Below are 13,160 nucleotides of genomic sequence, written 5' to 3'. Positions count from 1 at the left end.
TCATTGGCACCCTGTATGACTCCCTTGGCCAAGAGAGCTGTCACTTCCTGGCAGAGAAGGGACAGGTGATTCTCCATCAGCCTGTTGCAGGTTGGTGACATGGGGGACAGAGGAGTTGGGAAGGGAGTATCCCCTTCAGACGATCTGCAAAACCCACTGGTCCAATGTAATGGATCGCTTTTAGGGCAGGTGATGGTGAAGACTGCCACCTAGTGGGTGCTCATGATGGTAGGAGGACAGGTTAGTAGGGTCCGGAGGCTGCAGCTGCGGGGAAGGGTGGTTGACTGACCCAACTGCTTGCTGGCTGCCTGACCCACGGGGTCTGTGGGTACCCTGTCCTTGGCAACGCAGAGGCTGGGAAGCATGCACAACGCAGTGGCTTGGGGGGGTATACACATGCCTGGAAGCACTTTCTGTGGCCACGAAAGGAGTGAGATGAGATTGTGGGTGGCAAAGGGCCATGGAAAGGCCTAAAGACCTGGCCGTAGACCTGGTGTCCTTAAAGCCCTCTTGCACTGAATCCACCTTGTCGCCGAAGGGACAGGAGCCATCGAAGAGCATGTCCATGAGCGACACTTGGACATCCCCAGAGAAGCCAGTCATCTCAACCAGGCCTGGCGTCATAAGGCCACTGACTATGAAACTGCTCTGCCTAGTGATTCAGTTGTGTCTAGTCCACATCAAATTGTGATCTTAACTGAGTCCCTCCCGTCTGCAACAGCCTGGAAATGTACAGCAAAGGCCTCCTCCTGCGCAACTGTATCCCACACAGCGTGGGAATAGCAGTGTTCAGGGGCCGCAGTGCCAGGCTGGTTGAAGAAAACATCTTCTTCCCTAAAGTGTAAAGCTTCTTGGATTCCCAATCCAGTGGTGCGGAAGGGAATGTGCCACTATTTATGTTGGAGGTGAAGGCTTGGACCACAAAGCTGTCTGAGGTGGAGTGCTGTGAGAGGAAGTTTGGGTTCCTAGAAGCGGGGCAGTGGGCAATCGTCCTGTTCACAGGAGCCCCTTTGGTGGGCATGGACCAGGCCCCAGCTAGGACATCAGTAAGTGCCTCATTAAAAGGGAGAAGCAGTTCTGATGGAGACACTCCCTGCTAAAGCATTTCTGTAAAGACATTCATCTTTACTGCCACAAAGGGGAGGCTGAGGTCCAAGACCTCGGCCACCATTGCAAAGGGCACATCCCCTTCTGTAGTCACAGTAGGGTAAGAAATCATGCCAGTAGCTGGAGAAGTGTCCAGTCCACTGGCCTCACCCAGATCTTCACACCAGTCCATAGTATCATAAAGCTGGTATCCTTCCCAAGTCCTAACCCATAAGAATAGGACTCTGGATACGGCCTGGAAGGCGTGGCTCCAGTCGGCATCGTATGACGACCCTCCTGCTCTGTGTCACAGCCAGGGATTACAATGGTGACAGCGGCGCCAGTGGGTGCAGGGAGCATCAACATCTGGACCAACACCGGGGAAGGTTGAGTTGGCACGAATGGAGTTGGCCCGGATCCAGAAATGGATTCCAGGGGCCCGACTGGTGCTCAGGCCAGAGCCACAGCACAGAACCAAATGAGGCCCCTCACATCCCCGAGAGAACTAGTCGACCAAATATGAGGCGCATGGCCTCATAGATCTCTTAACTGGGAAGGCTCACTCTGGCTCCCGGAAACTCTGGGAGGTGCGGAAGCAGCCCAGGCATTGGCTCTACAGCAGAATGTGCCTCGAATGTGGACGCTCCCTCGTCTCATCACCCAACGGATGGGGTGAAGTGGAAGATCTCTTTGACTTCTTCTTCTTGTGGTGGTACGACATACCAAAGTCACCAGATGACTTAGATTGTGGCAAGGATCTTGGACTCCGCAACTGCTCCGGGGTCCTTCCTCTCGACCGGGGCCTCGATCATGGCGCCGTCGCATGTTGAGCCACCAGGAGCTTGAGGGATCTCTTCCTATAGGCCTTTGGGTTAATGACAAAGCAATCTGCAGAGGCCTTTGGGTTGTAGTTGCACTCAAGGCACCAGAAGCTCACAAAATGCGGGTCAGACACTGACATCGATCGGTGACAGGCGCCGCAGGACTTGAAGCCTTCTTTCCTTGATGACATCCTGCCACAGCAAGAGGAAAAACCTCAAAGACTTACTCAAAAGTCAAAAAAAAAGTTTCTTCAAAAAATAACTAAGGGGTAGCTGTTCACAGATTTGTACTGACTGGCATGGAAAGACAAGAACTGACATAAGCGTGCTGGAGTGGCACCTATATAGGCAGTGCACGTCATATCCCACACGGACGAATCCATGCAGCGTCAAATGATGCCATCTACCGGTGTGCAGGGGAACTGCTCATGAAAAATTTCCAGACCCAGTCTGAAGCCTGGGAATAATTCTAAGGTAAGGAATTTCTCTATCAGATAAAATGTTCAATAGTAATAAACGTGTTATAATTTTGATACACTGCTTCCCATTGAAGATTCTAGTGACACTGTCAATATCTAATAAACTCTACAGTGTGCTCCATAGACATAGTTCGTATAATTGTTATAGGCACATAAGGCGGAATTACTGACATCAGGATTCAGTGTTGTTTATTTAGGTGATTGACTAATGCCGTCATGTATCCTACTGATCTTTGCACCACACAAAGGCAGCTGACCTGCATGCACTTTAATTTATCTTTTATTTAGACACGTAGCCAACTGATGCTCTTTCAGTGTGCACTTGAGAGTAAATAGTGGCTTTAGTGTCATCCTTCATACTCCCAGCTCTGCTACCTACATCTGTCTCTCAGGAATCCACAGGTCTGGTCGCCGCACATTCATCATCGCCTTGTTTTCTGTTGTTAGTCCTGGTTGATGATGATGTATGTCTGGCAGGAGCCAGGCAAGTATTGAAGTTTGGTTAAAGTTACAGCGATGTGTGAGCAGCAGAGCTTGGTGTGTTTGGGTTAGGAGAGGTCACAGCGGAGTCAATTGTCTGTTTGAGTCAATATTAAACTATATTTTTTTCTCTTTGCATTTTGAAGGGAAAAAGGTTCTGTGGCAGAGACCTTGCTGGAGGTGGTTAGCCCTCCTGACGTTGGAATTGTTTCGGCTTGGGACAATTAAGTGGGATATTTTCCTGTACAACGAGTGTTACAATCTACTCAAAATCTCTAGAATTTTTTTTTTTTTACTTTTTTGATTTAGGTAAGGACAAACACCTTTAACTGTCGCATTAACCTCCTCCTGATCACTGGTTCGTTTGCATATTCAGGAAGAATGCCCATCTACAACACTGACACTACTCTGCAGCAAACGCCAGTTCAAGAGGATGTTGTGTAGATGCTTCCTGGCCCCGCCTCCATTCTCCTCACTCACTTTTAACATAACCGAGTAAGCTGCTGCACCATAAAATAGAAAAGGCCCATCTTCAAATGCAGAAAGGTACCAGTGGTGAGGAACATTTATGGTACTGATCGGAAGCAGACCACCACCAGCTTCAAAGCACTACCTTTTCCTCTAGGATATAAGAATATATAAAAGGTAAGGAATTGTCTGGTGATTTAGGAAAGATACATGATGCTAAGGTACACTGGTAAATTAATAAATTCTAAACTTTTCGCCACCAGTGAATTTCCAGCGGTACATGCAGCGCTTACTTATTCGGCATGAAGGCAGAAGCTTAATACAGCACTACACGGAGGGCAGCCAAGACGGAAATTGAATAAGGGGCGAAAGCACAGCCCGGAGCAGAGAAACAAGAAGAAAACATGAATTAAAAGAGTAGGGAAAAGCAGATCTTGGGTCTTCCCTCCTTCTTTCTCAGTTTGAGTAATTTTCCAACCCTGCACTCTGTCCTCCAACCTGGTTCTTCCCCTCTGCCTCGCCAGACACCACTGCTCTTCTGCTTTGGGAGCTTGAACACAAGCACTGTCAAAGCCAAACGTGTTTGAACTAAATCATGTAATTCTCTGTGTACGATATTCTTTATTATAGTATACCTTTTACAAGATGGGCATTACATTGGCTCACATTCTGTCTAGGTGCAACTTGACAGCCTTCTTGGAATAACATAACAGCAATAAACATGTAACCCAAACAGAATTTCAAGATGGCCGTCTTGCTTCATCTACATGAAACATGACGACCATCTTGGAACAGTACAACTATAATAGAGAAAACCAACCATTTACAATTCCAAGATGTTCACCTGACATTATTCGCTTTGTCAAAGCTTGTGCTGTAATTGTATAGGCATTGCCACGGGGATGACAACGGGCTTTGCAAATGCTTGATGTATAAATGGTGGTTATTAGTGGTGAGAGGTTGGACATTAGAATACTAATATGCATTATTTTTGTTGGACCACCCGTTTTCTTCATCTTGTGTCAGAGTAATTTAAAACAGTGGGTTAAAGGTTTTGTTGTAGTTTCGGTTTTATTAATTTGTAGAATTTATCAATAACACGGAATAGCTGTAAGTGGAATATTTTTATATTGAAACTCTATTTTATGAGTTCGCTTTTAGAAGCATGTGAAATTATATTTGCATGAAAATCATGAGTACATTTGTGCTGCAAGGTATTTATGCATCAGGAGACCTATATATTGGTAATCAGCTCGTTATACACAATATTACAAACAAAAGTATGGCTAATGTTTCTGGCTATTGGTGGCATAAGGGACCAGTAACTATTCTACTTCCCCATACGTAAATATCAATCTTCCAGGCTGGTATGTCAGTAAAAGGAATCTGTATAGCTGGAATTATTTAGTAAATCTCAAACTGATTGGGAAATTGAGAATTCAGTGAAATCAGTCTAAAAGTCTCAGGCTCTAGTACCAGACACGATTGTCCATTCAGATTTTTAAGCTCAAACCCGGCTTTCTGGGAATGCTGTTGACATTTGTGGTTAAGGATTCTTAACCCAGTTACTGGAGTACCAGCTTCCTATATGTACGCAGATTAAAAGGAAGCAACTAAATAACGGTGAAGCACCAAATTACATTGTAAAAACAAGCATCTGCAATGCAATGGGTCTTGCGTTTGCTCAAGTTAGAGCTATTAGCGTTGTAAATTCCTAACTGGACTTTTCTTGCCTCTTAAATTGAAATTGGAAAGTAAAACAGTTGACACAAGCGAGCTGATTCAAAACGTCATGGCCGCCATGCGCATGAGCTCGAAGGAGAGACACAAAAAGAAAAAGAAGTTCACTCGCAGTCAGAGGTATTGGCAAACGTGCCATGTAAAAGGGGCAGTCTACAAAGCGGTAACAAAACCGCCCAAGGAGGGACAAACATAAAGCATTTACCAATGATAAAGGATTTTGTAAAGGCCAGCCCACGAGCGAGTAAAAGTGCTGGGCGTGAGGTGGGCTTGGTTAAAAGCCCACAACAGGTCAAAGCGCTTGCTCGACCTAATTATCAAGCTTCTTAAGGGAACATTGTATGTAGCCAGCTGAACTAAAGCATAATCCAGAGCATAACACATTCTAAAGTAAACTACTTCTGTAAAAGTAAAGCGATGGATGGAATGATGGCAGAGTAAAGGGATGGATAGATAGGTGAAACGATGCAGAGTAAAGGGATGAATGGATGAGTGGGTGAAAAGATGAGTATGGCAGAGTGGATGGATGACAGAGTGGCTAGATGGATGAATGTCAGGAGTAATGGATGGCAGAGTGGATGGATGGATGACAGTTAAAGGATGGCAGAGTGGATGAATGGCAGAGTGGATGCACTGACGATTAGCAGAGTGGATGGACGGAAGAGTGAATAGGTGGATAGATAGCACAGTGGATACAGGATGGCAAAGTAGATGGATAGATGAATGGATGGATGGATGGATGGCAGAGTGTCTAGATGGATGGATTACAGAGTGGATGGATGGTTTGAGGGCAGAGTGGGTGGATGGATGGAAAAGTGGGTGGTTGGCAGAGCGGGTTGATCGATTGGTGGCAGAGTGGATGGATGGCAGAGTGGTTGGATGGATGGAAAATTGACGGACAGATGGCAGATTGGATGGATGAATAGATGGAATGGAAAAAGTTTGAATGGTGGATTGAATAATTAATGGATGACAATGTAAAAGTGAAGCAGGTGAATGGAAGGGTAAAAGAATGGATAGATGCATGGATGTAAAAGACAAAGAAGCTGTTCTAGGGAGGGTTCAGCTCACTTACGTGGATTGCTTGGTGCCATCAGCGCTTTTTCTCCAAAGTGGGGGCGATTTAAATTTTCTGGTACACCCTTGATTGGTTTGGTTTGAAAAGCAATCAATGGGAAGCTCCAAAATGCCTGTTCGATCGATTCCTTTCCAACATACAGGTTATACCACTTCGCTCGTTCTAATCAAAAAAGTTGATCACAAAATAAAATCTGTCCAAATTTGGCGGAAGATCTCCAAATGTGGCAAGGGAAAACCCCTTCCAATCGACTCAAAGAAAAAAGTCTAGTAAACAAATTTAGAAGCTTTAAGGGACCACTAACACAACATCTGCTTAAGTTACACACGAGCGGCAAGAAGGCTACAGCTTTTACTAAACTCGACACTTGGAGTCCCCTCCCTCTACAATCGGCTCCTCCGGGCCTACTTTAACTTTGTGTTATACATAATATCTGTGGTCTGTGGTTCCTTTACTACTTAACAGTGTACAGATGACAATACGTGTTGACACTATATGACGCAGGCTCCGGCCGGCTTTAGGGCCTGGTGCTCACTACGCACTGGCCTAGAGGGGGGTACTGACCTCAAGGGGAGGTGGGGTGGGTGTGTGTTTAGCTATAACTTAAGATTTAAAAGCACCTGCTCCAGAGTTCCTTGTCTTCCCACTTTCAAACAGCAATAAAAATGTCATGATAACTCTTATGATTAATGCTCCTAAAGAGCAGAGATGGAGTTTTGTCTAGTGTCAGTTTTGACTCACCATAAAGTAGTGCAGAGGGTTAATATGCCGGCTGCAAAGAAAAGATCTGTATTTCATGTGGATTAGTAAAGTCAGCCTTTACCAGCGCTTTAAAACAAATGAAATGCACGTGAGAGGGACTATGGAGAGATGAGGGGCACTTTTGCTGGGTTGTAGAGAGGGAATCCGAGGAGAATGTCATGGGGTGGGGGCTGCCAAAAAAACATTGCAGCACCAGGCGTCACGAGCGCTAAAGCTGGCCCTGCGTAGACTCCTGCACTACAATCATTTAATGGAGTGGCAATGGTACCTGCAAGCAGCTTTCATTAACGTGTTTGGTTGTTTGATAATAACTGTAACCAATTTTAGTTAAAAAAAAAAAATACCAAACCTAAAAATTATGGAAATTCGCCTGATATGACACCAAATTCCTTATGCCTACATAATATTTTACTTGCACCATCGCCACTGATTGGAGACCAGAGTCCCATGTATGTGTGGTGTCTACTGATTTTCTTGGGTTGCGCCTCAGTCGCAAGTATATATTATGGCTAGTTTTGAAATGATCCTTTACATGGGTTGTTCCTTACAGCTCCTGGACACAATACTCAGAACATATAACATGGGGGCTGCATGCTGCAATTTCTCGTGGGTTCTGTATTCTTAGGTGCGCTCCTGAGAGCATATACAAAGGCAAGCTGCAAAGTGACTCCTCCTTCCGTTTTCTGGCCCTGGGTAGATTTCACGAACCATATACATTTGTTGTTTGTATAATGTCCATTAATATGGATTGCTCTTGCTCCATCTAGGAGAGCCCCAAGTTATATATTCTATGGTTGGTTTCTCCCTTGTTCCTCTTAAGTGGACCCTTCAGAACATATTGACCGGCTGTTTAATGCTCTTTCTCAATGGTTGCTACACGCCCTGCCTAAGGCCCGTGTCAGTCCACTCTTACTGGTCGTTGTACACCACTGCACAAAACAAAGCGGATGAAAAACTGCATCTCACAAGAGCCACATCGGGCCTTACACTCAGTATGTTTCAAACTGTAAGGAGAAAGAATCTAGATAAGTTACCGATGGTCATTATAGTTCCATATGACACATTAGAACATGGAATATGAGAAAAAGGGACAGATCCAACACAGATCTGGTTCATGTCTAAGCATGGTGTGAAGCCTAAGCATGGTGGATGTTGTAAGGAGAGACCAATTGCAGGTAGACAAAGAGCAGATGTGCTCTTTCTATGCCAAATTCGTGAAGAATATTTGCAAAGAATGTGGTGCCAATGAGAGAAACAAAGGGAAGAAGGGAGAGGCATTCAAAAGAACAAGGAGTGTACAACGGCATATGAAGAAGGCGGGAATTGAAAAAAAAGAAAAAGGTTGTTCAGCTGTGTCCTTGGGAAGCTCTAAAAGCCATTTGAAAATGATATTGACAATGGATGTCAACGCTAATGAGTTGGAAGCTATGTTAGGACAAGCTAAGGATGTGAAACGTGTTCTGGGAGTGGTGGTAGCAGGATAGCACACTTTATTTGTGATGTAAACACTTTGTAGTTCATTGGCTTCACAAACCTTTGGGATCATATTTTTCACTTCGTCAGGTGGATTCTAGTAGTCACAAAATATAACTGTGAGCTTCAACTAAAAAGACTGGAAATAAAATGAAGGCGGGACCACACCCCAGACTTAAATACGTAATATATTTGACTCAATAAACAATATAAACGAGCAATAACAACGACTGAAATGAAACGTTATACACAGAGAAAAACTGAGGCCCCGGTTTCCTAAAATTAACTTCAAGGCTTATTGATTCATTTTGCAATTCACAGGTACGAACAACGCTTCCAGCACAGTTTTACCATAGTCGTAGTTCTCTCTTTGCAGAACAATTCAACCTATTTCCCACCGCTTAGCAGAAAGAGGGAAAAACGCATTTTCCACCAACGTTGCTGTCATCCTCCAGTCATTGGTCTCAGCTTCAGAAATTAGCGTCCGTAGTTTCAAGCAACTATCACCAGGTTTTTAGCTGCAGTTAAACAACTAAATATTCAGGCTTGCCAATGGGAATGATCCCTCAGTAAGCACATCGTAGGTCACCCAAATATTGTTGCCCACGTTTCTTGAACTAGTTAATAAACCACTGAGGGCGATCGAGGGAACGAAAAATGCAGCATTGCTCCGTTTACTCAAAACCTACTTTCTTATTTCGAAAATTCCATAAAAGGCAAAATAGTACAAGGATACCTACAGCCTTTAAATCAAGCCAATGAAACACTAGGCAACCAGGATTCTGTTGTGGGATGGAATTAGTCCTTACGGTCATAGTTCATAATATCCATACAAAACTTGATAACCTGTGTCAAGTCCCCAATGCTATTGGCTCTCTCAAAATCCTCAAACAGCGTCAGCTTTTTGAAGTTTGTTATCCCACCTAGCAGAGGCTGGAATAAAATAGATAGATCAAACTTGCTCTAGTTTGATTGCAGTCAGTGGCCCAGCTGCATAACTTGTCCAATTGTCGGTGTCTCAGCCTCTGACATGAAGAGTTCATCAGCATCTTCACAGATGTTCCTTCAGATTTATATCCAGCTCTAACTCAAGTAATGCACATAAACTTGATTGAGCCTTTTAAATTAGGCTGAAGACACGTAGCTCACGCAGCGTCTACAAGGTCCTTGCAGAACTTCACAGGTTACTTGGGAGTCATCAGTGTCTCATGACAGTAAATGATCCAGGATAATACTGCACAAAGAGCACGTATTTATTGTGTGAATCAACGGAATGCTAGTTAGCTGCTTGTTCCACGAGTGCTCCTTACTGCACTTTTTTTTACATATCTGCATATTCCCCGGCACACACTGTCACCCTAGTCCCAAAGAGCACTAAACGTGATGATGACAATGGGGTCTAACTAGTCTTCCCAAATACGCTCCACTGAAAATTCAGTCTGCATCTGCAGAGAAGTTGTTAAACTGCACGTTATTTCTTTTCATTTTGACTTTTTAAACATTGCCCTGATGGGGGCTTTCAACCTCAAAATGTAATCTTCCTCACCTCCCAACTTTCATCAGAACAAGATTTCAATACCTCCTGCGTTCCTCTGAACATCATCTAACATCCAAATATTAAGAGATCTTGCTAGGGTGGGCGCTTATCTTCTTGTCCTTGGAACTCAGTTCTCCAGGTGCATTATAGATCACCTTACCTCCCTGAAGACACTATGCCAAGGCCTTTTTCCTTTGATAATCTAAAGAGACCAATTTGGTATGGTGTCATGTGCCTGAGGGTCCAATTGGGTAATGCTGCACTCCACAAGTGTGACAGATCTATATACATACATATACATGTATGTATACACTACTCTGTTAAGAGGATTCTGTTTTGAAGGCAAGTTCATACACAAACAATTCTCAAGGACACACTTCTTAGATTCTCCTCTATTTTACTCAATTAAAAAGAGGAAATGGCAATACACTACTGTAGTTTTAAGGCCAATACTGTTTTTGAAAGGACCACCACAGTGCCCCCCATTACGAACCCAGTTTGAGTTTAAAATGTAGGAGACCTTAAGGTGCAATTTACATTACTTTCAAACAAAAAATAAGAAAGGAACAGCTTTTTTCACTGACTGGAAAAACAATCTGTAAAATAGGGAAATTAGTTTTTCTGGTATCATTTATAGAATTTCTAGGGTGATTTGAAAATGCGAATGCTCACTTAAATGACACTGAAACAGAACGTCTTTTTAAAATGTCCATCCAATCGAGAAGTCCAAGTGAAGAATAAGACAATCCCGGGTTTTTCACTAGTCACCAAGAATTAGTTCAGTAACTTGTCCAGGTGACGGCAGAAGAGACATTGAGGCATTGACACCTTACACGTGCGGTTAAGATGACTATTACCGAAATGCGATTCTCCTGATGCACGACATGAGTGCAAAACCATTCCGAACCAGGAACTTTTGGCAACAGTCAGATAGCCACTCACACCCAAGTTGATATTTTTGAGATGAGCATTGAGATGCCTGCACACCAGGACAATGATTCAGTGTCCTCCTTTCGATATGAAAAGGTAGCTCCTGTACTCATTTTAACGTTTATCTTCTAAATCACATGTAGATTGTGGCACGTTTCTATAGACTGGGTCCATTTCACAGGTTAGATTCCAAGTTATTGTTTATGGATGAGACATCATCTCTCTAGCCACAGTCAGCGCCATGTGCTCAGGTCAAGTACTTGACGACGAGAAACATAATGACACAGGTGACTACCATTCCTCCAATCATAATGGCCTTGTCCTGGAAGGCACGCTTCTCGATGAGACGCATAACGGTGTTAGAGAGTCCCAGCATGTTTGCGACATCCAGGATCTTTTTCTGAGCACCCTAGAGAATAGGAATTAAAGAAAGTTATAAATGGAGCAATAAAGGCTGGCAAACTAAGATGACACCACCAAATAATCTACAATAACAGTAATTATAAGAGCAGGTACATTTCAGAAATGCATTACACAGGATTGTGACTAAACAGAAGCTTATGGCTGATTGTGTGGATGACTGCCTCCCATTCCTTATATTTCCTTCTGATACTCCTCTGCGAACACTCAGATTTGGACAACTATGAATGTTAAAACCGAACATTCTTTACACAAGTACTCTGCATGTATACCTTAGTTATATATATATATAGATATTAACTGAAACAAAGGTTACAAGGTCATCATAGTTTGGTTCTGAATTTACTCGTACAAAACCTTAGAAATTCAGCAGTTATAGAGTTATTTCAAGTAACTATAACTCGCGCCCTAAGGTAACTATAACTCGGCCCTCACCATGTACTGCTAAATTCCTCAGATATTACAGAACTAATGACAACTTCTAGAATGTTATTAAAATATAAATGAAGCATTAGCTGTCAAATTAATGAAGGAAAAAAAAAACTGTGCATGGCTGGGGTGACCTTGCACCAAACTAGCTACAACTACCTAACCCTGTGCCACGCACAGACTTTGGCTGTCTGCAGCAAGGGTCAGTCGTAGGGCCTGAGGCCAACCCCCTATAACCATCCAACCTTGCATCATACATGGCCTGATTGTTGTGCGCAGGTGGGGTTTGGCCGCATGGCCAGGTCCTGCGGCCAACCCCCTAAAATCTCTGAATGGGGATGTGAGTGGGTGCATCAGTGTGTGAGTGGGTGGATGAGTCTTCGAGTGTATTTAAGAGTGAATGAATTGGTGTCTGAATGAGTCTGTGAAAATATATATATATATCTATTTTTTTGTAATTTTGACATTATTCACAAATTTGTTGCAACATTACACAGGGGGGGCCGTGCTGACAGTCGCAACCATTTCGTGAATATCACACCTGGGGGGTGGGGGGGGGGACTTTCGACATATTCTCTCCATATGAAGTCCCTCAAAAAACCCTATTTTACAGACATGGGGTCAGGTTACAACCAACCTGACCCCTTATGCGACTTTCTGTTATCTAATTTGAGCCCCGGGGACTGTTCCAATCAACTAAGATGGTGGCTGCAACTCTCTTCATCCCTAGATATCCAAATTTGGATTTCGGTTCGTTTCTCTCAAAATACTGAATGGATTTACACCAATTAACAAAAAGGCCTCTTTCTAGACCAATAGCTACCTTTCTGCCAAATTTGGTGTAATTCCGTCCAGTGGTTTTGGCGCGATCGCTGTTCCACACACCTATGGAAAAATGAATGGGTGAAAATGCACTTTGGGATCCACCCACTTGACGGATCACCCCAAAACTTTCCAGACATCAGCTGAAGTGAGAGTAAAGTTTTTGGGAAAATTTTGTGAAGATTCGTCAACGGGCGCCAAAGATATATGCATACACTTTCTACAGAAACTAGGTCCTAAATATAACTACCTAGTGGCGCCCCCTACTAGGCAAAATATATACACACACACAAACGTAAAGTTGTATATATTCCTTAAAGTGCATTTTTTCCCTACATTTAAGCTTTAGTTCTCGTTTTCAGCTTTGTAGATCATTGAGAAGGTGCTATCGTGTATACTGATCTCAAGTTGGCTGCTAGCACTTCCTTATGGAAGGGCTGGGAGCCAATCAGATCTCACCAGGACATGTCCTGTTCAAACTCCTTATGGGAAAGTGCACGGGGAAAAAGTGTTTTGGGACCCTCCCCCCCTTTTTCCTCAGCCTCGCTTGATGAATCAAATTAAAACTTTCAACACTGCTGCTAAACTGACTGTTGTACTAGTTTTGAAAATTTCATGAAGATTTGTCAAATGGC

The 13,160-nt window shown here is 43.5% G+C and overlaps 1 protein-coding gene across 2 annotated transcripts in view; it reads right to left on the bottom strand.

Moving 5' to 3' along the window:
- Positions 1-8,557: 8,557 nt before the first annotated feature.
- GOSR2 (golgi SNAP receptor complex member 2) overlaps positions 8,558-13,160 on the bottom strand; it is a 63,496-nt gene continuing 58,893 nt past the window's right edge. For both annotated transcript variants that reach the window (XM_069237980.1, XM_069237979.1), the window contains one exon: positions 8,558-11,263. In XM_069237980.1, coding sequence (XP_069094081.1) covers positions 11,102-11,263 — 162 coding nt within the window. In that variant the 3' untranslated portion in view covers positions 8,558-11,101. The remainder of the gene's footprint in view (positions 11,264-13,160) is intronic.

The sequence above is a fragment of the Pleurodeles waltl genome, chromosome 6 (assembly GCF_031143425.1).
Source record: "Pleurodeles waltl isolate 20211129_DDA chromosome 6, aPleWal1.hap1.20221129, whole genome shotgun sequence".
Classification (NCBI taxonomy): Eukaryota; Metazoa; Chordata; class Amphibia; order Caudata; family Salamandridae; genus Pleurodeles; species Pleurodeles waltl.
Note: the sequence above shows the minus strand (reverse complement) of the source record. Positions and strands in the feature narration are given on the sequence as shown.